At 41.6% G+C, this 27945-nt stretch overlaps 3 protein-coding genes across 3 annotated transcripts; 1 reads left to right on the top strand and 2 right to left on the bottom strand.

The window, feature by feature from the left end:
• Window positions 1-36: 36 nt before the first annotated feature.
• Window positions 37-27703, bottom strand: LOC132255366 (uncharacterized). The gene is made up of 8 exons (XM_059751364.1): window positions 27498-27703; window positions 13757-14043; window positions 9094-9288; window positions 7370-7584; window positions 5889-5952; window positions 5542-5823; window positions 3375-3546; window positions 37-606 (listed from the first exon to the last, which is right to left on the bottom strand). The coding sequence occupies exons 2-8, from the start codon at window positions 14010-14012 to the stop codon at window positions 156-158; spliced, it is 1635 nt and encodes a 544-aa protein (XP_059607347.1). The 5' UTR covers window positions 14013-14043; window positions 27498-27703; the 3' UTR covers window positions 37-155.
• On the bottom strand, window positions 17072-18662 carry LOC132266029 (putative oxidoreductase SadH). Its single transcript, XM_059766854.1, has 3 exons — window positions 17647-18662; window positions 17465-17590; window positions 17072-17406 (listed from the first exon to the last, which is right to left on the bottom strand). Exons 1-3 carry the CDS (start codon window positions 18435-18437, stop codon window positions 17337-17339), a joined length of 987 nt encoding a protein of 328 aa, XP_059622837.1. The 5' UTR covers window positions 18438-18662; the 3' UTR covers window positions 17072-17336.
• On the top strand, window positions 20970-22449 carry LOC132256047 (putative oxidoreductase SadH). Its single transcript, XM_059752226.1, has 3 exons — window positions 20970-21760; window positions 22188-22313; window positions 22380-22449. Exons 1-3 carry the CDS (start codon window positions 20970-20972, stop codon window positions 22447-22449), a joined length of 987 nt encoding a protein of 328 aa, XP_059608209.1.
• Window positions 27704-27945: the final 242 nt, after the last annotated feature.

Raw genomic sequence — 27945 nt, 5'->3', positions numbered from 1 at the left:
AATTACAGCCTTTCAATTAAAAATCCAATTGCAGCTTTGATATGACTCTTGTCCACTTTATTTCCACTTCAAGCAATTTCACGATTCACAGGAGATTGAGCAGTCTGATAAATGGCATATAAAAAGGGGGGTACAAATACTCTCCATCGCCCGGATTAGTCGTGCGCGAGCTTCAGGCGCACCGCCACGCGTCGGCAGCGCCACATGAGCTGACTCTCCACCAGGCTGAAGCTCATGGCCACGAGCACGAGGCCCAGCATGAGATAGGCGCAGCACGCGACCAGCTGCAGCTCGGGTCCGGCCAGCGTGTGGCGCGGCACGAGATCGCCGAAGCCAATGGTGGACAGCGTGACGAAGCAGAAATAGGCGCCGTCGACGAGGCTCCAGTTCTCCCACAGGGAGAAGATGGCCGTGCCGACGGCCACGTAGCTCGCTAGGATGACGAGGATGAGGAGCAGCGGCACTTGCGGCGGCGGTGGCGTCTCGTCAGCCTCGTCGACGGGCGTCTGAGGTGTCGCCAGGATGCTGCCATCTCCCGCCAGTCGACTGCCAGCCGTCCTGGAGCCTCCGATCAGAGGCACCCGCGAGGGAGTGTCGTGAGGGCAGCTGAAAGACAAATCACAGACTCAGTTGAACATATTCAACATTTCCTCCGACAACTTAAAGCCACTGTGTAAGTCATTAAGTGGCTGAGGTTTTTCCTCCAATTCACAGGCAAATCAATGGGTGATTGGAAAACGGGAAAGAGGCGGTGGGACGTGTGAATTCCTCTCCTTTCAACCCACATCTAGGTGCTCACCAAGCGTAATCACCTGTCATTTGTTTCACTGTGTTGCTTCCTTTCGCCCTCCTCAAGGCTCCACTCGGGAGAAACCACACAATCATTCTCCCAAATTCACCTTGTCTCAGTCCCGCTCCCTCGGGCAAATTCACATTTCGCGCGTGTCGACTCCTCATGTTCTTTGACTGGTGGAAAAAAATTCAAACGAGCGGAAGACTTTCACTGTTTTTTCTTCCTCCCACAGCACAGCTCCATCAGGACGTTTCCCCCGACGCCGGGCGCTGGCAAAGGGGTTGTGATACGTTTGCAATTGGCGAATGTGGGGAAGCATTAATTTCTGGGAAGTGACAGGTGCCAGGAAGTGTTATGAACGCCAAACGAGTGACTCTGGAGTGTTCTCTCCCCGTCGCCCTCTTGTGGGCGGCGGTGGGATTTTTGATTAATACACCCACTCGAAAATACTCTCGCGTTCTGGCAAAATTAATGGACCGCAGACTGGCAATTTAGTGTGTGTTTAAGTCTTAATTTCCCGCGTGCGAATTGCTCAAAGAGAGGAGATTTTATGTCTGTCTCCGTGATGGAATCCCCAAGAATAGAGCGTGGCGTAATTATCGGGGCTCGAGGACGAGAAGCTGAGCGCTGAGAAAAGGTCAGAACTCGACATAAATTTCATTGGCGTATTTTTATGATTAGGGACAACACTTCACACTGGCGTAATTTATTATCAGACAAATTCAAGGGGTGGGAAAATTTTCCCTATAATTCCCTAAATGGAAAGTTTGTTTTGCCAGAGTGCGATTTGCAAGAAAATTTCCCTCGAGACTTTCCACAATGATTTACACGCGGTATCACGCCAAGAAGGCGATGGAGATTAAGGGAGGGAGTTTGCGATTTAAGAAATGGTTGTGGAATTTGAATGATTTTCCTACCTACAATTTATTATTTTGCATCAAAGAGAGATTTTCTCTTTTTTTCTTGTCTCTCTCAACAGTTTTCGAGGACTCGCGGATAACAATTGTCGTTTGATATCAGAGAAGATTGAGTTATTTTCACACACAAAACGTCGCCGCCATTCAACACGGAAATGTGAACAATGTCACAGTACATCACTTTCCTAGGAAGGTGATTTATTTTCCCCGTGAAGAAAACACCTCACAGACGGGAAAATCTTCTTAATCTCTTTGTCAGCCCCACACAAACACGTGGCGTTCAACAAAAACATTTTTATTGCTGACAATAGAGCCGGAGAACTTTCTCATATTTCCGGCTTCTCGGGGGGTTTATTTTCACACCCAGGAAGCGTCGCGAGGCGCAGTGCTGAATTAGCATGGAGAATTGTATCAGAGCCAATCGCCATAATTGCCTAGTTAAGTGTGGACGGGGGCGCAAAAGAATGTTGCGGGGTGTGTCGCTCAGATTCCTCGTGTCACTTCCTGAAACATGTGTCTGATGACACCTACAGCAGCGATTCCATCTTGCCGGAGAGCGTCTTGATGGCAATTTGCCTCCCCTCTGTGTTAAACACGAAATGCCGACATGGCTTGTGTTGCGCCACAATTGTGGCTCTCTCTGCCTTCAGAGATATCAGTCTCTCAGGCCGATAAGGGGGTGCGCCCGAGAGGCCAGGGGGATGATTTAGAAGCACCCCGAGAGAGACACTTTGGGCAATTGTGCGAGATGCTGATTCCATCCCCTTCGATTATCGACTGGCGCCTCATCCGGAGAATGGCTTTTCCCGGGGCCTGAAAATTGACTCTAAACCCTTTCGATGTTATTCCATCGTCAACACAATTGACTCCCTGGAGCTCTTGGGTTGGCAATCTCCTTAAAGGAGCCCCACCCAGCCATAGATCGGAGAATCAGAGAAATTGATGGGAAAACATCAGCCGCACGCGGGAAGGGGGTGAATGTGAAAAGAATCGGGAACTTTCACCCCATCACAAGAGAGTGAGAGAGAGAAAGTGGCTTTGGTTGGACGAGTGGAAAATGAGGAATTCTCACAAAGTAACACATATTGTCTATTCAGTTAAAGTGTCCCCGGAGGAGGCATTCAATATCCTCTTTACATCATCCGACGAGGTGAGCTTTATCCCCCAAGCGAAATACATCACTGAAAGCCACCAGAGCTCAATTGTTATCGTCCTCTCTGCTATAATCTTCAGCTGGGATTTAAATGTTCACCAGCTCGATAAAGTCACATTCCTGCAAGTTACAACCGATGTGTTTGCGCAACAAAAAGTGGATTCAATTTCATGTGCGGAGCATTTATGGGAAGGTTTTTTTGTAATTGAAATTATCCACAATTCCCAGTCAAAACACAGTCCGGTGTTCGTTGTTATTCCACAGTTTTTCTATTATGCTGTCTACGAGCTATATGATCTTAAGAGGTCAGGAAATACAGTGGATTCTTTTGCAGGAATTCGGCAGAAAAATCCGGTAATAACTTTCAACTACAAGTAATAGCGAAGATCACAAGATGTAGGAAAAAATATGATTACTTAAAGCAATGAATGTCATTTCATACACTCACTAACGCTTAAGGTGTTCCGCCTTCCTTACAAGTCACTAAATTCCCCACAAGTCCTCGACTTACCCACTCTTCGCCTCCTCGTCGTCGTCCTCCTCCACAGTCTCCATGCGGCCGTTGGGGTGCTTCTGCGGGGAGCCTTCAGCCCCTGACTGTGGATAGTTAATGTCGCACTCCGCCAGCAACATATTTATCTCCTGTGGCAGTGGTTTCGGCACAAACTTACTCCTTCCGAGTCCTGGCAAAAGAACAAACACACTCCTTTTACCGCACCCATTTTATTGCTCCTGCGATATGAATAAATAAATGAAATGGAAGACACATTCATTTTCATGATATTCTTCATGTTACTTTTCATGCTTGAAGCCTTGAGTGGGAGCATTTTCAGCTTATGCTATGAATTTCACCGCAATATTTATGACCCACTCCCCACCACTGTGGGTGTCCCTTCTGTGCGATAGCAGGACTGCGGGGTGGCACAGCACCCGCTCGGGTTTTGGGGCCTGAGAGTGCAGAAAAACGGAGGAACCGCCCGCAATTGCAGAATTACAGCACACACACAGCCCTTAAAATCACCCTTTCTCAAACCCCCAGTGCTGATGAGACAATGTGTTTATGTACTGCTGAGAAAATTATCGCTGTGCGGAGATACTTTATACAGCTCATTGTTGAGTTGGTTTTGTGAGAATTTATTTTATGTGTGATTGCAAATTTGTCGTTCGCATTTTCAAGAGAGAATTCTTTCCACATCATTATCTCAAATGGGCGATTTAGGAGATTTGTGGTAGCAGATTTAGCAGTTCTGCTTTAAAACTTTTCATCTAAATAGTCTTATAGATTTGACTTGACAGTAATGCTCTTAATTTCATTATTACTACCATGGCAAATTTCACGATGAGCTTTTCAGTTGAAAATTTAGCTATTTCACTAAATTATGGACAATTATTGTGCACAACCAAATCGTTGTAATACATCCATTGTGCTCGTTAATATCATCTGTAAAACAACTTCGTAATGGATTTTATTATTGTAAATAATTTCACTATTGATATGTTGTATGGCATTCAATTTCTCCCGGACCTTATGCAAGTCACATAATAGAGACTGAAATTCAATTCACCTGCAGACTCGTGGAGAGATGCTTCAAAAATCTATTAAATTCCGTAATTCAGTAAACCAACACAATAGTCAGTAAGTTTTCAATGGCAGAAACTTTGAGAGTTGTACAGCTTCCGACATTTCTCTTGAATTTCCGCTTCCGGTCGCAACGTTTGACGTATAACAACTCGTAAAGTGAATTTCATAGTCATCTGTAAAATTTCCTCCTATCTCGTCCATAGTTGAAGGTGTATTTTATCTTATTTGCTACTGAGCGATCCAAAGGATCGCCTATCCAAGTGAGACTGAGTGAGAGATGTGATTAATTTAACACCAATGGACTGTCTGTTATGCTAAGCAGGGTGACTGTTCAAACATAGAAAATTATAATTAATAATTGTTGGCGCACTTTCCAGCCTCTCTCTGGCAACCATCTAATTTACATATTAATAAGATACCATGAGCCATCATTGTAATTATGCTCAAAATTGCACAAATTCACTGTGTCAGACTTGAAACTCGAGATGCTGAGCCGCACACGTCAAGCCTTGATTTCTATGATTACATGCCTTGTGCCAAAGGGATATACTAGCAAATCCTAACATTGCACAGGCTTTAGATGATTTGTGTGACAATTTGGGAAACCTGAGCAGTGCTGCAAAGCAATCTGTTTTGCCCACCCTCGAGGCACACAATGAAAAGCCACTTCAATCGAGATGTTCAATTATCAAGAGGATTCAGTTCAAAGTTTGCCCCATAAACATGATTAACCATCAAAAGGTCAGAAGGGAGATGATGACAAGATATCAGATACTGCTCCAATTGCCAATTACAATGGGCGGTAATTGCAATTCTTCGTACCAAAAAAAGTCAAGTAAATACAAAATTAGATTAGAAAGAAATAAAGGGAATAGAAAACACATAAAACAACCTATTTAGTATCATGTTTTCCATGAATTGTTCCATTGTTGCAAATCACAGAAGTAATATGAAAATATTGCTAATTAATTCTCATTAATTATTACTTGCAATTGTTATATTTTCACTAATTAGGTTGTCAAAACAGTATCTGATATCAGTTTGCACTGACAGGAATATTATTAGCAGATTTCACTTTGATATGTATTATTCTCACCGTGAACTGTGGCCGTGTGGAGCGTTGGAGTGGCATTCTGGGCGCCAAAGTGAGTGGTCTGGTGGATCTGCATCATGCCGTGGTACTTCACCGGCACCTGGGCGCCTCCACCGAAGTGCGACTGGCACTGGATGGCGCCGGCCGGGAAGAAGACCACCGAGTTGCCGCCGCCTGGCGGATACTGAGGCGCCGGCTGCGCGCCTTGGAAGCTCTTCATGGGCGACGACTGTGGCGTGCTGTTGAGCGCCTTTGTGGGTGAATTCCTTATCAGACGGCAGGATTCTGCGGGCGAGACGAGGGTGTGCTGTAAAAGCTGGAACGGGGAACTTGATTTCAGCCATGCCTACCTTCGTACATGGAATTATCCTTGTGCCTCTGGAGGGCGTCGTAGCGATGTGAATTAGAATCCACCTGATGCGGAGAGAATTAGGGGTAAAAATTAATTACACGCCACAGTGGAGTGAGTGGCTGATGTGGGATTTATCCACGCATCGAGAGAGCATCAAAAAGCCTCCACACATCAGCATCTTCATTTATTCATTAATTATGCAAATATCACAAAATGTCTCTTATTTAAGTGACGAATAAATTATTTATGGCCTGAGGGTGGTAAATCCACCCACAATTGAATACATTTCACCCTCAGCTCCTTGTCGGCATCACATTTGCACACGCAATTCTCAAACCATCTCCATCACATCACACAACATCCATTCCAGCGATTCCCGAGCCTTGACTTGTCGTCTTTTGTGCGGGGAATTGGATTGATTCCTCGGCGGAGATCAATTCAAATTCATTCATGTATTCACATGGTAAAGCTGACGTCTGGTGGGATGTTTTAGCGGAAGAGATACTCTCGGCTCAAGCGTCAGGATCTTGCCATGAATCTTGAGAGGGAAAACCAGAGAATTGTCGCAAAGATGATAACCGCAGACACAATGGAGTGGTTAATTCGAAGAATTGAAAGCTCATTGACATGAGAGCTTTATTGACTTTTATGCCGTTTCATTTGCCACATAGAAAAGGGAAATAGAATAATTTAATTTCAGATTGTTGTCAGAAACATCTTGCAATTTCAGCTCATGAAGCGCGCTGTTTAAATTAATATATGGAACAGATGGAAAACCCGTTGAGAAAATTGGAGCTCATGTCATGCGAAAAAATATCAATTCTCTTTCAAGTCCCAGGCAAATAAATCCCAAAGTAGAATTGATATCCGTAAAGTTGATACACGAGTAAATATATATATTTACTTTTTTCTATCACACACGCCAGGAAGCCGAGAGGGTCGTGCAGGCAGAGAGTCCACAATAATTGGATTAGGAATCTGAATATCTCAGTATGGGGGACATTAACTGGACAGCAAATGTGTTGCAATATTTGATGGCGCAGCTGAGGGTGGAATTCTAATGAATTCCACCCTCTGCGATGTGCTGCCCAGTGAATAGAGTTGGCAATTTTAATCACACTCAATCCCAATCTCTGCGGCTTCGATTCACACAGTTGCCATCTGACCCCCATAATCTGTCCACGGAAGTGAGGTTCACCAGTCATAATGAGAATGTTATGCCATTTTATTTGCAACGGGTGTCGACGGAAGATTGGGGTTTGCCAGGCCGTAAATGCTGGGGTGGCTTTTTAGTTTTAACCCCTCTCTCCCCACTCGGCCACACAATTCCAATTAAACCTGCGGTCAATCCGTGTAGTGGCTTTTTGTCTAACCGCTCAGCAATTCTGCCCGGCATTCGTGTCCTTTCCTCAAATAAACCCTCCAACCAAATCAGCCATCTGGAGCGGAAGCACCCTAACGAAGTGGTTTCACACTCACCTGGTCCATCGGATGCTCACCAGGGCTCTTCTCTCTGCATTGTCGATTGCCGGGGTCACGCGAAGGGCACAGCCTCATGTAGACACACTGCAGAGCCTCGGCCAGACGCCCGCCCAGGCTCGAGAGGCACAGCAGCATCAGGGGCACTCCAACAAGTGCATAAACCATCGTCACAATCTTGCCCTCTGACGTTCGAGGCGTCAGATTGCCATGGCCTAAAAGAAATGCACAGACTTTACTCTCGAAATCCTGGAATCTGATTACAAAACATTCCAAGAAAATGTGATCCATCCCATTTCTGGCACCAATTACGCCTTATATATTGTTGAATTTTTCTTGTAAACACAATGCCTCCTTCTCATCTCCAGAAGGAAATCCCCCTAATCTCGAGCCCCGCAGAGTGATGAAGTCTTGTGGTAATTGATTCGCAAGGAAATTGATTTCAGCGTTTTCTGCTCGTCACAGCCACTCATTTATTTGATTTCCATTTTTCTGATATTCCTCATCAAAATTGATCTCCCCCACTTCGCCATGCCGCTCGAGACGCGGCGAATTTCAATTGAAATGGGCTGGTGGTTGTTTAATGAATTTATATTGAGACATTTTCCCTCGGTGAAGAGCTGTGGGCGGCGCATTGGATGGGGGTGTGTTTGGGTAAATATTGGTCGAATGCTTCTGGCAGAGGAGACTCACAGGAGAGAGAAGGAAAGAAAAAAAAAACATGCGTTTAGAGCTGGAGTGAAAGCCGTCATGAATCCATTGCGGAGCATCTCTGGGATTAGGGCATGACGGCAGTCTCTGGCTCGGATGGTGGCGAAGAAAGTGAGCCCCCCAGGGAGGTGCCCGGTGTGAGGGAGAGCATGAAATCCTCATTGTGTTTATTACCCTCGTAAGCCGAGGTGAAAGGCATTAGAGCACATGTGGGGCTTCAGCACGTTTTCCACGATATCACTCTCTTTGGCGACTCTCGAAGACACACGGAAAAGGTGAAGAGGCAATTCGGTGTTGATTAATCTAATTAAAATGTAATTGGGCTACAAAATTCGCACATTCCCCTCTCTTGAGCCCATCCTTTTTCCCAAAATCCCTTCCACGGGAGCGGAATTAACTTCACATGTGAAGAATGGCACCGGCTTTCTAAACCAGGCAGCGAGAGGTGAACTTTGGGCCGCGCAGCATCTTTCGGTGTACTTGAGATTCACCGTGCAATTTGTCAGTTACGCCATTGTCGAAACTTTGGGGAATTAGCAAGAAATTAACAGGGATGAAAATCACCTTGCAAGAGAGATTGTCACCGAAGATTAGTTGTAGTGCGAAGCGTCAGTTGTCATAAAGTTTCATGTGCTTTCGCAACACTTTGGCATACACGTTGCTATGCATGAAGTATTAATCTCTTAATTAAGAGATATGTAATCAAAACTCAGAAATTCACTATGTTCTCGTGTGTGTTCAATATAAAGAGAATGAGGAAATGCATACCGATGTGCTTAACAACACAATCCAAGTGAGTATAACAAAGTAAAATGAAAAATCTGCATTTTTACTCTCAACTATGCCAACAGCATCGAGATTAATAAAGCATTCATCACAAAAACCAGTGCATTACAGGTGGTATTCTATGTGCACACTTTCATCCATCATAAAACCCTCGAAAAATGTTTTAAATTGTCGTTTCAATGAATTCAAAAAATTCAACTGCACTGTGTTGCAATTTTGCAACTTACCGATGGTGGTGATGACGGTGATGGAATAGATGAGGGCCTCAGTGAAGGACCATTTGGGTGCACCGAAGCGATGATCCGTGGCCAGGGCCTCTGCAAGTCCACCCTTTGTCGCCGCCACGATAGAGCCCTCAAAACGACGCAGTTGCTCGTGCACAAGGAGCGTCCAGTTGCGCTCGTACAGAACATTGAGGCGCTCTGAAAGGACGAAAAAGTGATCGCGAGATTTCACAGCGAAAGCGAATCTACAAATCCTTCCACTCCAGTCCCCAATCACGCACTGTCGATAATCTGTTTGCTCAGTTTGATGCTTTGTTCGCCCGTTCAGTGCAATTTCGAAAATTGGGAGCTTATTATTGCGCCCCATCGCATGGCCTTCGGAGTCTTTTATGCACAGGGAAACAAAGGGCGATGCATTCGACAGGAAAACGTGAGCAACGTCCGTCAATGCATGATGTGGAGTGACATGGATTGGATGGATGTTTGAAAGGGGGAAGACAGGAGCAAAAAACGCCATTCCAGGAAATCTATTCAGAGCCATAGACCAACAGTAATTCACCGCAAAGGTTTCACATCCACCCCCGAAGCACGTCACTCCACTGGATGGGCATGAGTCGGGGTGAAGTGCAAGTTTCTGAAAAGCGCTTGCTGAGAAAAAAAACATATCACTGGGAGTTACCATAATATTTACACTTGCATCGTGGAATCAAAGTGCATCTGAAGTACGTGGTAAAACCATAAAAATTGCAGTGAGTGTTTTTTTTTATAACACAATGTTTATTCTACCGGGAAAGTTATTCAGAAACTGTGAAAATCGTGACAAACAGCATGAGGTGTTCTTCCTGGCAATCACTTATCATTTTTAAACGTTTAAAGATTTTTCATAGAATTTTAGTGGAGATTTTCTCAGGAAAATGCAGAAGAAAGTCAACAAATATTCCATATTTACAGGAAAGGTCTCTCAATTGAATTGCACACAAGCATGCTTTCCCTGATTTGCGGAAAAATTTCACATCTCGTGTCCTCGTTAGAGACAGCGTGATTCAATTAAAATCCTCTTTAAAGTGTGCATCGCGAGTGGCTCACAAGATTGATGGCGAAAGTTTGGCGTGAAGTGAAGAGGAAATTCCGCAAATAAACTTGCTTATTTTTAATTATCCACCCCGAAGGATTTTTCCACACCATTTGCGTTTGCCCAGAGAAAATTTATGCCATGTCTAGTGGAATACCTTTGCACAGTTGTAGTTTCGGAAGACCCAAAGACACTGGGAATACGATGTCTTATCGCAGCGCTCGAGCCCCTTCACAAGGGGGTGGCGAAAGTGGTTTTCTCGAGGATTCGACCCCATTGAAATTCATGCGTGCTGTTTGGCACCCAGCCCATCAGGAAGCACCTTTCTTCCTCAATTTAAATTTAATATCCCACACCTTATAAATATTCTGAGCCGAAATGGGGAAAAAGCCATGGGAATGCAGATGGAAAAGGGTTCAAGGCAGCTTTTGTGGAGGTGAATAAAAGAGTATGAAAATGAGGTTCACTTAGACTTTCATTCCCTGTTTAATTGAAAATCCATTCCATTTTCCAACACTCTTTGATTTATTCAACGCTGAGTGCATGGCAATTGATTATGGTCAACGAGGGAAACCGCGCAAATCCCCAGGAAATTGTGTAATTATGGTTTTAATGTATTAATGAATATAAAAAATCACTAGCAAAATAAATTGCAAATTAATTGGTGCAATTACTCTTCTCACTTGAAGCTTCACAGTCAGTGTCTGAATTTCAATCCTGCAAATGTCAGTAAAACTATAATTTTCGATGCTTTCATCATAATACTTTTAAAATGTCGCTTTTACCAACTGAATAGAGATTTTTCTCATTCGCCACTCTATTCTGGGTAATATTGAGGAACTGAAGAGTGGGACAACTTTTCCATCTGACATGCCACAAGTGCTTTTCACAACTCAAGAGGACACTCGCCATCGTGGACAATTTCAATCGCCCCTTCGAATGCCAAATTGAAATGGCAGACACAGTGAAAATGCCCACCTTCACTGAGTATTTCCTGCAACGGAAGAGCCTGACGTGAATTTTCTCCCTCTCAGTCACTTTAAGTACATAAATTCATGTACAATATATCTGTGCTCTCAGTGCCCAACTTCCTCAACGCCCTAGAACTCAAAGTGCGGGGAGACAAAGAGGATCTTCGGTGCGATGTTTTCCACCGCAGGCAGCGCAGGGAAAATGTGAGCAATAAAAATATTAAAATTCATACAAGAATGGATGAAGAGATCTTTTTGTGAATTGAAAGTGTGAGTTGGGGAAGAAATGGTGGCGAAGAGAGCGAAGCACTGTCGAGTCTCGAAGGCTTTTGTGCTTTCCCGCTCTATAACTTTTCAATACGTCGACCGAGGTGGAAAACATGATGGGGAAAATGCGACGAGATGGAGGAAAAACCACCTCTTGTCATACTCCTCTAGTGGATGATTTTTCTTTTTATACATCTTGCTAAACACGTCCAAGGGAAACTGCTTAAGTTTATAATTGTACATGGTTCTGGCATTTGCATTGCATTGTCAGACAGAATTTTCCAGTAGAAGAATTAGATATTAAATGAATTCCAGAATTCATCAAATGAATTCTTACTGTTTTAATTGCATCTGATTAACAAAAAAACATTTTTGAGCTGCTTAAAATAGAAAAAATAGTGAGTTTTCATGTGCGTACAAATTTCTCTACACTTCCCTAAAAAATTCCTGTATATAATTATCATTTTTAGGGCTTTGTGTTGTTGAATCACATGAATAATTGGAAATTTTCCCATGCAATAAAATTAAACACCCACATTCATAATTAATCATATTATTCCCCGCAGAATATGAACACTGCTTGTCGAATTTACTCTCAATTCAGTGCAAAATTTCATATTTATGTATATGCTTTCCCAAGCTTGAAGTTTATTATTGAAACAAATCATGAATAATGTTTTTGCACCACATTTGTATTTATAAGTTGTAGTGCAGGAAATTTCATCGCAAATCGTGTTATTGTAATCCTTTTGGCAAAGTTTTCATCTATAATTCTCTTGTATACTTGCTTGCATATATATGTTTGCAATGCTGTTTGTCGAGCTATACAGTTGCTAAAGTGTGACATAACTGAGTCATTTTCCCATGCAGAAAACCACCTCCTGAGGCTGATTTCTCTCGTCTGTGTTTGATTTCCACCTCCATCGCGGAGGTGTGATAATCAAATTCAACTTAGTCACTGATAGAAGGCAATGGAGTGGTGTTAATGTGAAAAGTTTCCCCGCCATGCTCACACTTCCCATCAATAAATTCACCTTGTTTATTTTGATGTGTGCCGAGCAAAAATTGCAGCACACGCGCTGAGTAAATTCAGCAGGAGATTTAATAGTTTAATTTTATGTCTTCCACCTCATCTAGTCGTCAGTTCTATGAGCTTTTATGTTGCATCGTGAACGCGAGGGTGTTTCTCCGGGGATGGGTGGGTTTTACGATTTATACTCTGTCCATGTGATTATGTCCTTTGCAATTAGTTCGCCCATCATAAACACAAGTCTCAATGACATGCTCAGGCATTCTGGAGCTCTCTCACGAGATGCCGTAAGCCATAAATCTCTCTCAGATGATAATCATCTTGACATGGCTCAAGGTGGTGAACTGTTGAGGTCACCGACGACGTCTTCTTACCATCATTTTTACTCCCACTCGCAGCAGATGTTCAATTTTCATCTCTGTACGCATTTATCAACTGATTTGCCATGAAAGTCATTAACAGGTTCACATCCCTTCGCCCTGGGTTTCATTACCACGACATTCCAGAGACGCAATAATGCCAGAAAGATGTCAAGATTGTTGCGAAACTTCACCCAATTCACCTCTCTTTGCGACCTCCGTGGGCTATACAGGCCCTGATGAGACATCTCAACATAGAATCCCAAGAATGTCCTTTGATTGAGGCTCGACAAAGCAGATACAGAGATAGAAATTAAATCAAATAAACACACAAATGCCATAAATCCGACAAGGCATAGCGTCGAGGTAATCCTCCGATCCTGGATGTGGAATGTGGGATGTTCGCCTTGATGATGATGATATCCTAGCACGACGCGAATTGAGAGAAATCCTATTTATTTATTTATTTCGACATTTTTCCATTGCTCCGCACTCCTCGAATTAATAGACCTATCCACCTTGTAAATAAATTACAATTTGCTCAGGGGATGAAGAGGTGGAAAGGGCGCCACGGTAGATTCATATTTGAATTTATTCCCACTGGTGTCCCATGTGAATTCCCCATTGGAATTCCATGAACGTACGTGGAAACGCATTAAAGTCGATCTGGGAAACAGAGTTGAAATGAACGAGATTTGAAAAATAAACAAAGGATTATGCAGGAAATCTATCAATTTATACACAATCATTCCAAACAGTGGCATTTTAAACATTTCCAGCTGCAATACGGAGCGAAAGAGCGAAAGAAGGAGTATAATTTATGAATGCGTGCTAAAGAAGTGGATATGAAGATCTTCAATCTAGGGCATTTTGCCACGCATTCTCCTCAACTCGTCTGCCTAAGCCTTGGTTGGCATTAATTATTCAGTTAGCGGCTCGAGGAAGGGCGAAAGGGTGTCAAGCTCACCTGTAATGGTCCACAGCTCGCGCAGGCAGTCCTCGCGGCTCTTGCTGATGGACGCCACGACGGCATTCTGGGCGGTGGGCGCCTCGAGCAGCGGGAATATGAGCGCCCCCATCACCGAGTAGCCAGCCACGAGGAGCACCAATCCGGGGGCTGAGAAGAGGAGGCGGAACGCGAGCCCGGCGCACCGGCCAGACGACTGAGGCTCGTCCAGATCGTCTGGTTCGTCGGACACTGGCGGATGCTCCACATCGGACATGACCACATGCCAATCGGCGTTGCCCACAAATCTGGGGAAAGAGTGAAAGAAGGTCAGCAAATGAGGCACGGAAATTCCCGGTCAATATCATTTATTCACGATGTCTTCGGCAAAATTCCCAGAATTTCCAAGCGCCAGAGTTCTGCAGGGAGAATTGAAAATTTCATATCCACTCCAAATTGTGTTTGATTAATTATTTCAGCTATATGGATTTCTCGATTAAACTTTCAATCTGATTTCGGTTTATATCGAACAATTCTTGGTCATAGAATTTCTCGCATTGTTTCCCATCGTTTTCAATATTGCTAACCTCATCACATCTCAAAAGCACTTGATGAATTGGAGAATAGCATATTGGCATAGCATGAAGTAATTCCAATGTAAATTGAACTCTTGTGGCAATTTCTGACCGAAGAGTGTCGAATAATTTAATGAAATTTTAGCTAAGCGCTCCTAAATTAATTATCTGCTGACACTCATACGTTATCTATCAATTGACATTGTACGAGAAACGAGCGCCTTTTGGTTGTGACTGTGCATTGAAAATTGGTTCCAAGAGGGAAACAATAGGTCTGTAATTTGTACACTACTTCAGACACTTCTTGACACTTCTATAATCTTTGTGCAGGATTTTTAACACTTCAGATACTTCTAAACGTATTTAAAGACATTTTTGATTGGTTTTTCTAAGCAAAATAATTTAGAAAATGCCTGAATTTGTTGAAACAGAAGCTCTTGCAATGAAAATAGCGCACAAAAGCTGTACACCACTTCCGACTATAATATCTGTCCCTCAAACATCCATGTTCAACATTCACCAAATAGCCAGGAAAAATCACATGACGCGCAATGCATGTTTCGGGCCATGGGAAATTGTGGAAATTGTCATGAAATATTTGGTAATTTCCATGTTTCCTCACACCATTTGCCGCGTGACTCATGCAAAAACATGCAACTTATTCACGAGTCGCTTTCATATGGTGGGAAAAGTATGAAACTGAAATTGAGAAGTTCAACGCCAATGAGATTTCTCCAAACATATTCCGACACTAACTTTATCATTTGCACTTCCGTGATAAAATAAGACATGAAAAAGGACTGCAAAGTGCAAACGTTGCTTGTGGAAAATTGCAGGTAAACTTTCAGGCGACTATTGAGATTTCTTGCCTTATTTTACAGTATGTTTGAGATAAAGATTTTAGAAGCTTTTTATTTTTTTCATATGACATTTTCATTCCCTTTTCTTGCATTTTTTGAAAGCCAATTTTATTACATTGATACAACTTTTCAGCACATTCCATGACAATTTGAGCATTAAAGCCCAGCATGAGGGACAAAAATGGCCCAACGGAAAATGCGTGGGTGGATTTTCCTCCATGTCGAATTCAATTATGGCAGCATCTCTCATTCAAATGACGACATGGCGCGGAAGTTGTGCTCTCGCACCACTTTAGATGAATCTCTGACTTCTTTCCATCATCAAATTTCACCTTTAATGTGGTCGGCCTACAATAAATCACATCTCAGGGAGATTTATTATATGACAATTCCCGGAGGAAAATTCACTTTGGCCTCGTAATTTTCCAAGGAAGTCTCGAGGGGCCTGGCTTTCGGTATTCACGGGAAGATTTTTCAATTTGCCAACTCTGGGCGATATTTAATTATTGTGCGACGGTTGAATTTCACGAGGGAAATTTTCTGAGAAAATACACACCAAATATTTAAAGACACCGCTCAAAAGAAAGTGTGTGTGTGTGTGTTCGACAAAATATTACACAATTCTTCAATTTTCACTCTGAAGTATGGAAAAGTTCCATTGAGATGCGAATGGAGTGTTGTTGTGAAGTTTAGAGAGTGTGCTGAAAGTTTCAGCCCACCCACAATGGCAAGAGGAGCTTTTCCTCCATTGTGCGAAGAATGAAGCTCATCAGGCTGATGATTCGTGCTTTTTTGTGGCAACTCTGCCGAGCATCCGGCTCGAGATGACGGCGGAAATGGCAGGAAATTTGAAGAGACATTTGCATCTCTATTTATTGTCGCTCACCCTCGAGTTGGCATCACAGCTGAGTGACACTGGCTCATGAGCCTGAGCAGAGGTAGTTATTCAATTATTCCCTCTTAATTACTTTGCTTTTTGTTCATGGAAATCTCTTGGTAAACTTTTTCATCATCTTCACACTCACAGGTCACTTGTCGGGCAATTGCTCACACAGTATTTATATAGCCGCTATGTTATTTAGTGAAGAACTTCTCTTGCTGCTCCGCCAAAGATAAAGAAAATTCTGCATAGCAAAAGGAGATATTTAACCATTCTCCCCATCTTGCGAAAAATGTTTAATTCATCTTTCTCCGGAAATATCCTTCAAATGATATATTAAACATGAAATAATGAATAGAAAATACAAGATTTTCATCTTGGTTTCGCAACTCTTTTCTTTTTTCATAAATTCGCATGACTGCAGACTTTTTAAAATTGTATTTTTCCACCCTCAATTTATCATCGCTTCACAGAGAGCTTTTTTTCAATTCATTTCACAATGAGAATTTGCGCTGGAACGCTACCCGTTGAACAATTCTGAAATTTGCTGCAAAAGTTAATTGTGTGTGCAAGGAAAAGCTCTCAGAGGTGAAAATGCCAGATGGTGAAACTCCGTACGAGGGATTTTTCCCCGTGCGGTCAATAATGACGCTGTTGCCACTCGAAGAACGCCTAATGTGGCGCCTAATGTGCCACAGGCTGGCTTTGTGGGCGACTGACATGGAGTGGTTTTAGTGTGATGAGTGTTTGACGCTATTGAATGAGATATTCTCTGACACAAGTTATGCTATGTGCAAGCTTGCAACCCTTGCAACAATGCTGTGGGTGGGGCGCAACGCCCCTTTTCGGCGACTGTCGTATTTTCTTGCAGAACGATAAACATGCACAGAGACTTTCAGGAATGGTGCAGCGTGACATTAGAAAGTTATGCTTTGAAAAGTTCTCTTCATGTTTGTCACACGCATTGGGGTGTTATTTAAGACTCTTGTTAATGCAATCATGCACATAATAAATTCCAACAAGTTTGTTTATTTACGTTATTAAATTGTTCAAAGTAATAATTTAGCACAATCATCTCTTTGACTGAGAAAATGATCTTCACTCTCTTCACTTTTCACGTAATTTGAAGGAATAACACCAAAAAAAACGTTCTTCAAACTTACTGCTATAATGTAAAAAGTGTATTAATTTTAGATTCTCCAGTTCCGAACATCTTTTTTTCACATGGTAAGTTTGCTTTAATTGTCTTGTTTATCAACAGCAAATTTATTTCCAACTTATAATTATCACTTGAAATTGTCGGTAGTTCCCAGGGCCATTCTGTAGAATCTGTTGATGATGTTCGATGTGAACATGCTGGAAGAAAAACAGGATTATTTCTCTTGAAATTGCAGGCAAATATTCGAATTCGAACCCCATTAAATTCATTTGGAAGTAATATCCTGCGGGAATGGACACATTTCTTCTCTCCCACTTGATTCCCTTCACGATTTCATTGGCAGCGACTTGTGGTGAAATGAGGAAGACCTTTCCCTTCATCCTGAAAAGAAGGGCATGAAGTTATATTCTTCAAGACATGTGCTGAAGTCTTCTTACTTGAGACTATTCAAGTAGTCCGTCAATTCCTTTCTTGTTGTCATGTAGAAAGGAAAGGCACAAGTGGTCTTGATTTTGTCTTTCCAGTCAGAAAAGAGGATCTCTTGATTGAGGCAAGTCATAAAGCCACGAATTGCGTGCATTGTCAAGCCGTAAACTGTCCCTGGACTCGCTGTGAGACCGAGTGGTGAGGAAATGGCCACAATATGGCCTCTTCCCTGCCTGATCATGTCTTCCAGGAAGAGCTTCGTGATCATGACCACCGAAGTCACATTGACAGCCACCATTCTTTCGATTTGCTCCGGCGTGGCGCTATTCAACGTGAGAACAGCAATCAATCCGGCGTTGTTCACCAGAATGTCCACCGATCCGAAGTCCACCAGCACTTGCTGGCGAATCTTCTTCATGGCCTCGAAATCAGCCACATCCGCCTTGTAAGCCTTCGCTTCGGCGCCCATTTGTAGAAGATCTTTAGCCGTTTTCTCAGCATCGTGAAGATTTATGTCCACCACGGCGATTCTGCACTGCTCGCACGCTAAACGAAGGCAAATTTCTCGGCCCAATCCATTTGCACCTCCAGTCACGAGCGCCACTTGGCCGGCGAGACTCTTGGGGCCCCATCGACAGCGTAGAAGATCCCAGACAGTTGATAAGCCACCGATGACGCAGGAAACACCAAACTTCACCAAATGACTGACTCCAATCCACAGTCGAAGTGCTCTCGAGCTTCCTCTCTCTTCCGATGCGACATATTCTGTGGTGTCACTGTGAAAAATACGCTCCACTTCCATATTGTAGATCCACTGTCACTAAATGATAAACACAAACTGAACGATGTTCGCGAGACGGCTAGCAGACAGCTAAGAATGCGCATGTATTTCGAGAAGTAAAACACAAAGAATGAACGCAGAAAGTTGAAGGTCGTAAAAGATGCAAAATGGTAATCATTTTCGAGCTAAGACTCTACGATATTTTGGCTTCTCGAGAAGTCTATCGCGAACGTGTGCTGATAATAAAAAAAACCTTCTGTCTATGTATTGATACGCATATGAAAAACTTACATAAACACAAGCAATTATCTGTGCGTGCTTTGTACTGTTTGAGTGGGGAAAAACATTACAACTACACGGATAAATCACGAGTGGAGAGAATATGGAATAGTGAGAATGCGAAAGAATTTGGAAAACTCTGCGAAATGTGAAGAACAGTCCATTTGCTTGGAAATCGGAGCAGCGAAAGTCAATAGAGTATCAAATTGAACAAGACATTTTACCAGTCGAATTCATTGCTATTGATTTTCTCGACGGCGACCCTCTGCAGACTTTCCATTTCTCCCTCCGTCACAATTAATTCCATTCAATCATGAGGCTTTATTTATAGTTTTGTGTGGTGTATTTTCCTCCGTGGCACACCTACCCTCATAAATAAGCTAACGTGTCCGGAAGTTATGAATAAGGAATTGGCCAAGTAAACCTTCAATAAAAATCTCTCTCACCAGCGCCTGGGATAAGTTTAGAAAAGAGGGTGGAATATTTTATTGATATTGCCTGAGATTCTGCGACATATACGCACTTAAATCAATAATGACGCTATTTATTTTGATAAATTTCACTGAGACACGGCGCGAGATTTATTCACGAGCCTTCGAGCCACTGGGATGTGTGTGCAAGTGATTAATTTCCAGCGCATTTCCACATCAATCGGATGAAGGTGTTTTTGGGGGTATTTGCAGGGAACAATTTGATCAGAGTCCTGTCAATATTTAAACACCTGTCTCGAGTGGTTTATCCAGCATGTGAAATCCATTTACGATTTACTGTGACGATTGTCCATTGTTTGGCGAAATTTTGATTTGTTTTCACGTGAAAATCCAGAATTCATGCAGATGAAATTCATTAATTTATACCTTTGTTCTTCACACACACACAAGAATGTGCACAAATTCAATCCAAGAGCGTTAGGAAAATAATCTACTAACATTAATCTAATTATTATCCTAGCTTGCGGCAGTGTGACTATAAAAGATTAATGGTATTTGCAATATCTACTAAATTTTTTATTCTCTGCTCTCACAGTTAATTCGCTCTCATTTGAACTTCGGCGCAGAGGTCATGGGTAATTTTATTAGTGCCAGAGAGGCTCATTTGTGATTTTAGGTGGATTGCCGGGAAGGAGAGCGAAAGGAAACAGAGGGAATTAATTGTATCCATTTGGTGTTGGAGTGAAAATGTTTCTTTTATTGATTCCACACTCTCTAACTTTCCACAGAAGCAATTCTTCCCCTCCTCATTTTGTGTCCTTTTGTCATGCTTTATTGTGGGATATTTGTTGAGCTTCTTCAGAAGAAAAATTGATACTTTTTTCCTTTCGATATCTCTTGTGATTGTGTGTTTTATCTATATTGTATTGAAAAGCAGTTGTGCGATTTCCATATAGACAGAATATTGCAATTGTACAGTGGAGGAAATTAATTGAATTCCTCCAAGAAGAAACTTCACCAAAATTACTCGCATAACTTATGCACACAAATGTTTCCATCCATTTTATCTTTATACCAACAACTCAAAATATATGCTATACAAATAATTTCCATTCTATGCTTTCTCGAGTTATGTAGATTTTGGCGTTTTGCATATAATTTTAAAACAAACTAGGCAGCAAAAATGGTTCATTACACACGTAAAAAAGTGGCCTTTTTGCCTGTGAAATTAATATGTTTGCCCCGAATTTTGCCACCCTTTTTCGCCCATTCGCATTGTTGATTTAATTACTCGCCCGCGGGAGTCCAACTAATTGGCGTGAATGAAATATTCAACATCTGTACTGACGCTCAGAACAGCTGAAAAATATCAAGATTGAAATTTTGTGATTATTTGCAGTTTATCACATTTTTGTTGCTGATTTCACTATGTTGCTGTCAAAGGATAATTATTGCTTTTTTCCTACATCGTAAATATTATGCTCCATATCATGAATATGAAATGTCAATAAACATTCGGTTTTTGATGTAGGATTTTCAGCTAAATCTACAAGTAATATTTATTCATAATCATTTCCATTATTGCACGACAGATTTTTAGATCCAAAACTAAAGTTTCAAATTGCTGTTCTACACAATTTTATGGTGCATTTAATATACACACTTTTACACATTAAACTATACTTTAATTGCACTTCTTCTATGCTTAGACTTTCGTAACTTGTTGCTCAGTATGCTTGTACTTTATCCCCCAGAAACTCGCATTTTACAACATTACACACTTGCTTTCCGCCAGTAAACATTCAGTGGGTGTTTAGCGTTCCGCGAAAGTAGATCCACACAAATGGATGTTGAGAGAATATTCAACAGCGAAACCACAGAATATGTCGCTTCTGAAGCCAGAAAAACGACACCCTGTGGTCGATTCTTGCTCACACTGGATCACTTTGCGAAATTCAGCGTGACTCTCCTCATTGAGTGCCTCTGGATTCTATGGGACTTTGTGAGATGTTATCCGAAGAGGAAGGATTTGTCTGGTCAAGTGGCCCTCGTGACTGGAGGAGCGAATGGCCTGGGTCGGGAAATATGCCTTCGCCTGGCATGGGAAAAGTGTAAAATTGCCGTGGTGGATATTAATCTTGAGTGTGCCGAAAAAACCGTGAGGGATTTGCACGAAATGGGCGCCGAAGCGAAGGCTTACAAGGCGGATGTGGCTGATTTCGAGGCCATGAAGAGGATTCGTCAGGAAGTGCTAGTGGACTTCGGATCTGTGGACATTCTGGTGAATAACGCCGGATTTCTCGCTCTGCTAACACTCAATCGCGCCACACCAGAGCAAATCGAAAGAATGGTGGCTGTCAATGTGACTTCGGTGGTCATGATCACGAAGCTCTTCCTGGAAGACATGATCAGGCAGGACAGAGGTCATATTGTGGCCATTTCCTCTCCATTTGGTCTCTCGCCAACTTCACACACAATGTACGGAATGACTCTGTACGCTATTCGCGGCTTTATGACTTGTCTCAATCAAGAATTGATCATGAAAGGGTGGCAGAATAAGATCAAGACAACTTGTGCCTTTCCTTACTATATAGCAACAAGAAAGGAATTGACGGACTACACGGAGTGTCTGAAGTGAGTGTGATTTTCCATTTTCTCGAGGGTTATTGAACTAACACCACATAATGTTTGAGTATATTAATTGAATAATAATATGTGATGTAAAATATTTCTATCAGAGCTTTTGTGAGAATTTTCAATTAAAATGCCCTCACAGGGAAATGTTAACCACACCATTTATTCAAAATACTTTAAGCAGCTTCCACGAATATTCTGTAAATGAAATCAGAGGTATTTTTAAAATTTTCAACCATCTGCATAAATATGCTGCTTTGACATTTATTCTACCTTTGTGGTGTATAAAATATGAATGAATTGCTAAAATCCCCTATTAAAATAGCCATGAAAAGCGATGTGCAGTCATGTGAGAGAATTATGCAAATTCTCATGTGAAACATTTTAATTGGTCAGTTGATGAATTTATCTCATTTTCTTCTTATAGTCTGCAAGGGAAATTTGTGCTAATATCGCCCACAGAAGCTGCTGAGGCAATTGTAAAGGGAATCCAATTTAATATGAGGAATTTAACAATTCCCGCTGGATTCTACATGCCAATGACTGTGTTGGGGTGAGTTTTTACGCCCCAGAACTGTGTTTCTCAATCACATTTCGTGCAATTCTATATTCTTGCCAGGATTTTCACTCCTCGCATCATCAGGAGATTCTACCAACTGGCCCATGGCTGGAGTTCAAATTTCCCTTGACACGCCTGACGGTCGGTGCAACAAGAAAATAGGGGATCAGAGCAACAATTACCACTATAATGCCGAATGAATGGGTGTCTCTGGCAGAGAGCAGAAGATATAAATTGCAGAGATTAATTCCATTTTATGAATATGCTCCGGCATCGTACGCTTGATGAGATGCTAGAGCACCGCCGTACACACGATATTCTGGATGGAATTCAATTAATTTACTATTACACTGCCATTCGCCTTTCGTCCTTCCCACGAATGAAGGGATGAACTCTCGGTGGATCATCTGCGGGGTTGAATTCAAATGTGCCCCAAGAGAGGACTCAATTTGCCTCAATGGACTGAATGCAAATTGAACAAGAATGGCATGTAATTTGTCACAAAATTCACTAGATTGCCTTCGACGATAAATTCAATATCCTTCCCTTCTTTCTCAATGGCACTTTGTCTTCGGCTCGAAGGTACTTTTCCTGGGCGAATATGCTAATGTTCTGATACACTGCGATAGTTCTCCAGAATACTACTCTCATTGCACTCTGCAAAGCATGCATTCCGTGTGAATGAGCAACATATTGAGCTTACGCATTCAGTGTAGAAAAAATTACCGGGGCATGAAATTGGAATATTCACTCAAAATATTGCATAATACACGCGTGTAAATTGCAAAATATTGTGTCTATATTGTTAACAGACCTGTTTAAAGTCTTTATTGGTTTAATTAATTTAATTAAGATAGGTTAAGTCCGATTGTTTACATTGAAAATTAATCAAATCCATTTTGGTTATGAATATAATTGATGGAATTATTTGAAAATTGTTTTTATTTCGGTTTATTTTGTTAAAATTTCCGCTCATGCTCTGCAAGACTTTGACTGATAAGATAAAGCATCGTTTTCCGTGAACATAACAAGTCATTTAAGACATTTTCTATTCAAAATTTTATTGAAAAAGTTTCTTATTCATTTGAAGCTCTATAAAATGAAGTTTGGCAATAAAAAAATTAAATGCATTTTCAGTGTTGCTTTTTTGTACTTCAATTGCCGCTAAAAAAAGTATATAAAACATTCTTTACATAATCAGCAGTGATATTTAAATTAAAACTTGAAAAAAGTTTTATTTCCAATTAAAATTTGTATAATAAATTGAGCTGAAACATAGCAATCATTTAGAGTGCAAATGCATAATTGAAATGAAACCTATTATTATTAACGTTTTATTAATTTTTCAGCAATATTTCCAACCAATTTCCGTTTATTCACTCTATGCGGGATTATCTTTAGTATTAACATTGTTAATTCATCACATGACGCGAAACAGCGAGTCGTCGATGTAATTTCAATAATTAATGTCCCTCGAGGAATTTTTTACTCCATTAACTTCAACTTAGCGCCAGTGGCAAAAAGTTTGCAAAGAACATTTTTCATCAATTAAACTTTGCTTGAAAGTTTGGAAGACACAATTTGTTGATGGTGGCGCGAAACCCACAACAAGAGATTTCCATAGTTTTCTCGCCTGCACACTTTTCTCTCGCTGCTTTGCTTCCATTGTGCCATGGAGGAAAAAGTCGTCAAGTCTCATTATTTTTCTTTGCTCCTGCAACTTTGAAAGGGTGCTCAAGAGTGCGAGAATATATGAATTTATCGTATAAACACGAGGTTCTTTCGACTTCTTTCCAGGACAATTATTCTTTTTCTTGGGATTTTTCTTTACGTTGTCTGCAGAAAATGGCAGAATTATTTCGAATGGAATTCTAGAAAAAAAAAATTGAAAGAGCTTGAAAAATCACCATTTTCCTTCGACAAACAACCAACTTTTTGCGACACATAGCTTTTATCTACATCAGCCTTTGAAGTTTCACATGGTAATTTTCAGTTTTTGTCCAGTAATCAAACGTGAATTCTCTGCATTTTTCTATTGATTTTTTTTCGCTTTAAAAGGTCGAATGAATCGCTGTCACATGAAAAATTTGAAGCATTCATTCAAGCTTTCATTCTATCGGAAAATTCCTAAATCTCTCTCTCGGGGCATTTTCAACGTTTAGTTCGATTTCTCAAATACTTCATGTTTTTTTTCTCTGAGTAAAAACGTATTTTCTTTTGGATCCAGCAAAGACACAGCGTCACTTTTAATGGAATTTGCGATAATTATTTTTTTTGCCGAGAAAAGTTCAACAACAAACGCATTCACAGCTTAAATGTGGAATTAATTATACATATTTACCCTGAGAGCAAACGCCAGTGACGCGGAAAACTTTTTCTGTCGCACACAGTGGATCAAAGTGTAACGAATTTCACTGTCAACCCCTTTTATGTTGGTTCACTGTTGAGCACAGAGCGTTGTAATTAAATTGTGATTCAAAATATGGCTGTATAATGTTCAATTTTATCGCACGATATTATTTTTTCTCGCGCTTTTGGGGATGAGAACAAACGTCGCCTGGAGAGCGTCGAGGGGAGAGAGGTGGGAGAAAAAAAACTGATCCACCCTCGCAATATAAAAAAGGGTTGATTATATTTGTGGGGATCACGGCAACACGCCATTTCAATCAATTTGGGCGCTCTTAGACCCCCTGTTTTTTGCCACCCACACGCTCGTTTCCCAGCGAATTCAGTGCGGAGTCTCGGGCGGGAAAAAGGGACATCACACCTTCATCAGCTCCTTAAATTGGTGGTTTTTGTCTTGTATGCTTCCCCTCTGCCGTGAAGTTTTCATCTCCTAATGAAGTGTTTTCCGGCGAATGCTGCGAGGAGGTGGAAAAGCTTTCAGTGGAAATTAAAGACACAGAAAAGATGACATGTTTTAAGAGGATTTTTTAATGTGTTTTCACATTTTTTTTTCTTGCTCTCTTCAATCAGTCGTGAGCATCGCGAAGACACAACATGAATTCAATGGAATGAAAACATACTTTTTTGTGTGTGTTTTTCATGCTTTTAAATCATTCGTTGTCGCTAATGTACTTCGCAATCTTTCCTCCCAATTCTTGTGATCAATAAGAACACGTGACGAAATTGTCATTGCATATTTAAAGCAGAAAAAATAGATCTGATAATTGCACATGTTTAGAGTTAATTTGTTGGAATTAAGCTCTGGCTTCGCTACCCTGATTTTGTTACTCTAATCAGTCGTTGAATTATCCTAGAATCCTGGAGTTCAAACATAGAGCGAGTGTTGGGAAATTTGTGAGGATTACATCTTTCTGGACAAGCGTAACCACGTGCATAAACATCCGGCGGAAGGCGCGGCCGGAAGAGCAACAGGAGAGAGTTCTGTGAGCTGGAAAATTGCAAAAGGGTGTCATTTGTGTATTTTACATTAAAAACACACCATGTCGCACAGTCGAGGACATCGCCAGCGGAGGAAAGGAGCAGTGGGAGAGGAAAGCTCATTGCGAGTGTCTCGTGGAGGATGGATGAGTTGAGAGATTGGGAATTTCGCAAATGGCAAAGTGGCACGATATATCGAGGGATGCGAGGAGGGACAAAAAAAGAAGTGAAAGAGAGGGATTTGTAGGAATTTGTTCAGCTGATTAAACACAACAATTCCACCTTCTTGCTGGAAAATCATCACTCCCTTTCCGTGATTGCCACTCATCAATTTCTCCGGCTCATTTTTCATCCAATGTCTCTCTGTCTCACTCTGTTTCGGCGGCATGAGACAATTTATGGGTATGACAATGAGCAGAAGGAGAAAATCAATGGACATAGTTGAGGAGTTATTAACAATTTTCGAAAAAACCCATCAACCATTGGGTTGCTTTGAGCTATGCACATATCGTCAGAGTTGATTGTGACTGAGATTAATGATGAGAAATGCGGCATGTTTGTCGAAGAAAACCCCCTCGAAATTCTGTGAATTTCATTCAATTTCCATTCACGCTGCAAGAATAACATGAAAAGCTTTGCGAACTTGTGCCTAAGTTTACCAAATTCGCTGTCTTTGTGCAAAATTTGCAAGAAAAATTCAATTCATTTCAAGGTGAATTTGAATAAGCACAGAAAAGAACAATTCGGCACTGTCTTAAGCACGCAGAGGCGAATTTTTGCGTGTTAAAATTAATTTCCTCATAATTAGAACGAGGGAGAAAATCATGTTCTCAATTTTAATTCGCCGTGAATTATTTATGAGTGTGAAACATTGAGGGACATCTCAAGCTTAAAGTCCCTCAAAAAGCCATTAAAACGATACAAGATAAGAATTGCAGACGCCGTCTTCCGAGCAAATCTCCCTGTTAACATCACATTAAAAGTGCTTCGACAATTTTTCAGGGATTTTCCTCCTTGTTTCTGTCTCTTCTGCCTCTCTGCTCGCGGTTTTTTTTCTCGCCCACGCTTTGGTGGGGGGATTTTCATTAAATAAAAGCGCGGAATGGTTCTTTAGCAGCCATAAAGAATGCTGGATCATTGGAAAACAATTAATCAAATAGCAAATATTCATAGCGGAAGAATAGATTTTTAATGTGTGATGATTTCGATAAGACTTTAAATGCCAATAACCAGTAAACAACTCGTCTTTCTCATTCAATTGATATTATTAATAACTTTCAACCCCCTTGATATCGTCCTTATCTGAGGGATTCCCAGCTGTTGCCTGGCATATGTTAACCGAGGCGAAACCCATGGCTTTTCCATACCAAAAACCACAAAAGAGAGTCAATTCGTGTGCAAAATAGAACCAACAAGTTGAGCTTGAAGACTAATCGGTCACTTAGGGTGGAAATCATCTAATTTCTTGCGTGCCTTCGCATGATTGATTGCCCAGCACCTGCTGCAGGTTGGCAGGAATGTTGGAAATCATGGCAAAAAAGTTCTCTTTTCGCGGACTGTGTGTGTTTCGACCTTTAACTCGCCCGAGTTGGTGAGGATTTTCCCGAAAAGGACACTTCGTGAGAGTGAACTTCCGAAAAGCCTCTTATCATTAATTCATTGTTCATGTGCGAGTTGGGGTGGAAAAGCAGATTGAATTGTTTGCTCTATTTTCCCAGCGATGCAGGGAAAATTGATCACTCTCGTCCATGGCGATCCTGTGGGAAACTTGATATCTTGGCGCCAAATCTTTACCTTTACTCAAATCCGATCACGAAACCCATTAAAATCGTCAATTTCCGATGGTAATCCTGATCCTACAAACTGTCTTTCAATTGCTGCTGGATCACTTTCTCACCTTCACACACTTCAACGTCCTCACCAATCACGATGGGAAATGCTGTGGAAAATCACTTCCGCGATTCTGCCTTGACTTTCTTCGTCACTCCTCACAACCGTCCGCCCGCGATGTCCGTTCGTGACTGAAGAACGTGACTATCGCTCAACTGAATGGCAACTTCAAAAGCTCAGCTCCTGCGCAGAAACGCCCGAAGGGGAACAGATTGAGAATCACAGAAGCCTTGTTCGAACACTTTCTCCACTTCACAGACAAATTCCACGTTGAGAATGTTGAAATTCCTAACCAAGTGCCCAGCGTTCCGTGCAGGAGCGTCAAAAATCACCCTCAAGAATGCCATGGGAC

Source organism: Phlebotomus argentipes, unplaced genomic scaffold (genome assembly GCF_947086385.1).
Source record: "Phlebotomus argentipes unplaced genomic scaffold, Phlebotomus argentipes genome assembly contig_5, whole genome shotgun sequence".
Classification (NCBI taxonomy): domain Eukaryota; kingdom Metazoa; phylum Arthropoda; class Insecta; order Diptera; family Psychodidae; genus Phlebotomus; species Phlebotomus argentipes.
This window is presented reverse-complemented; position numbering and strand designations above follow the sequence as displayed.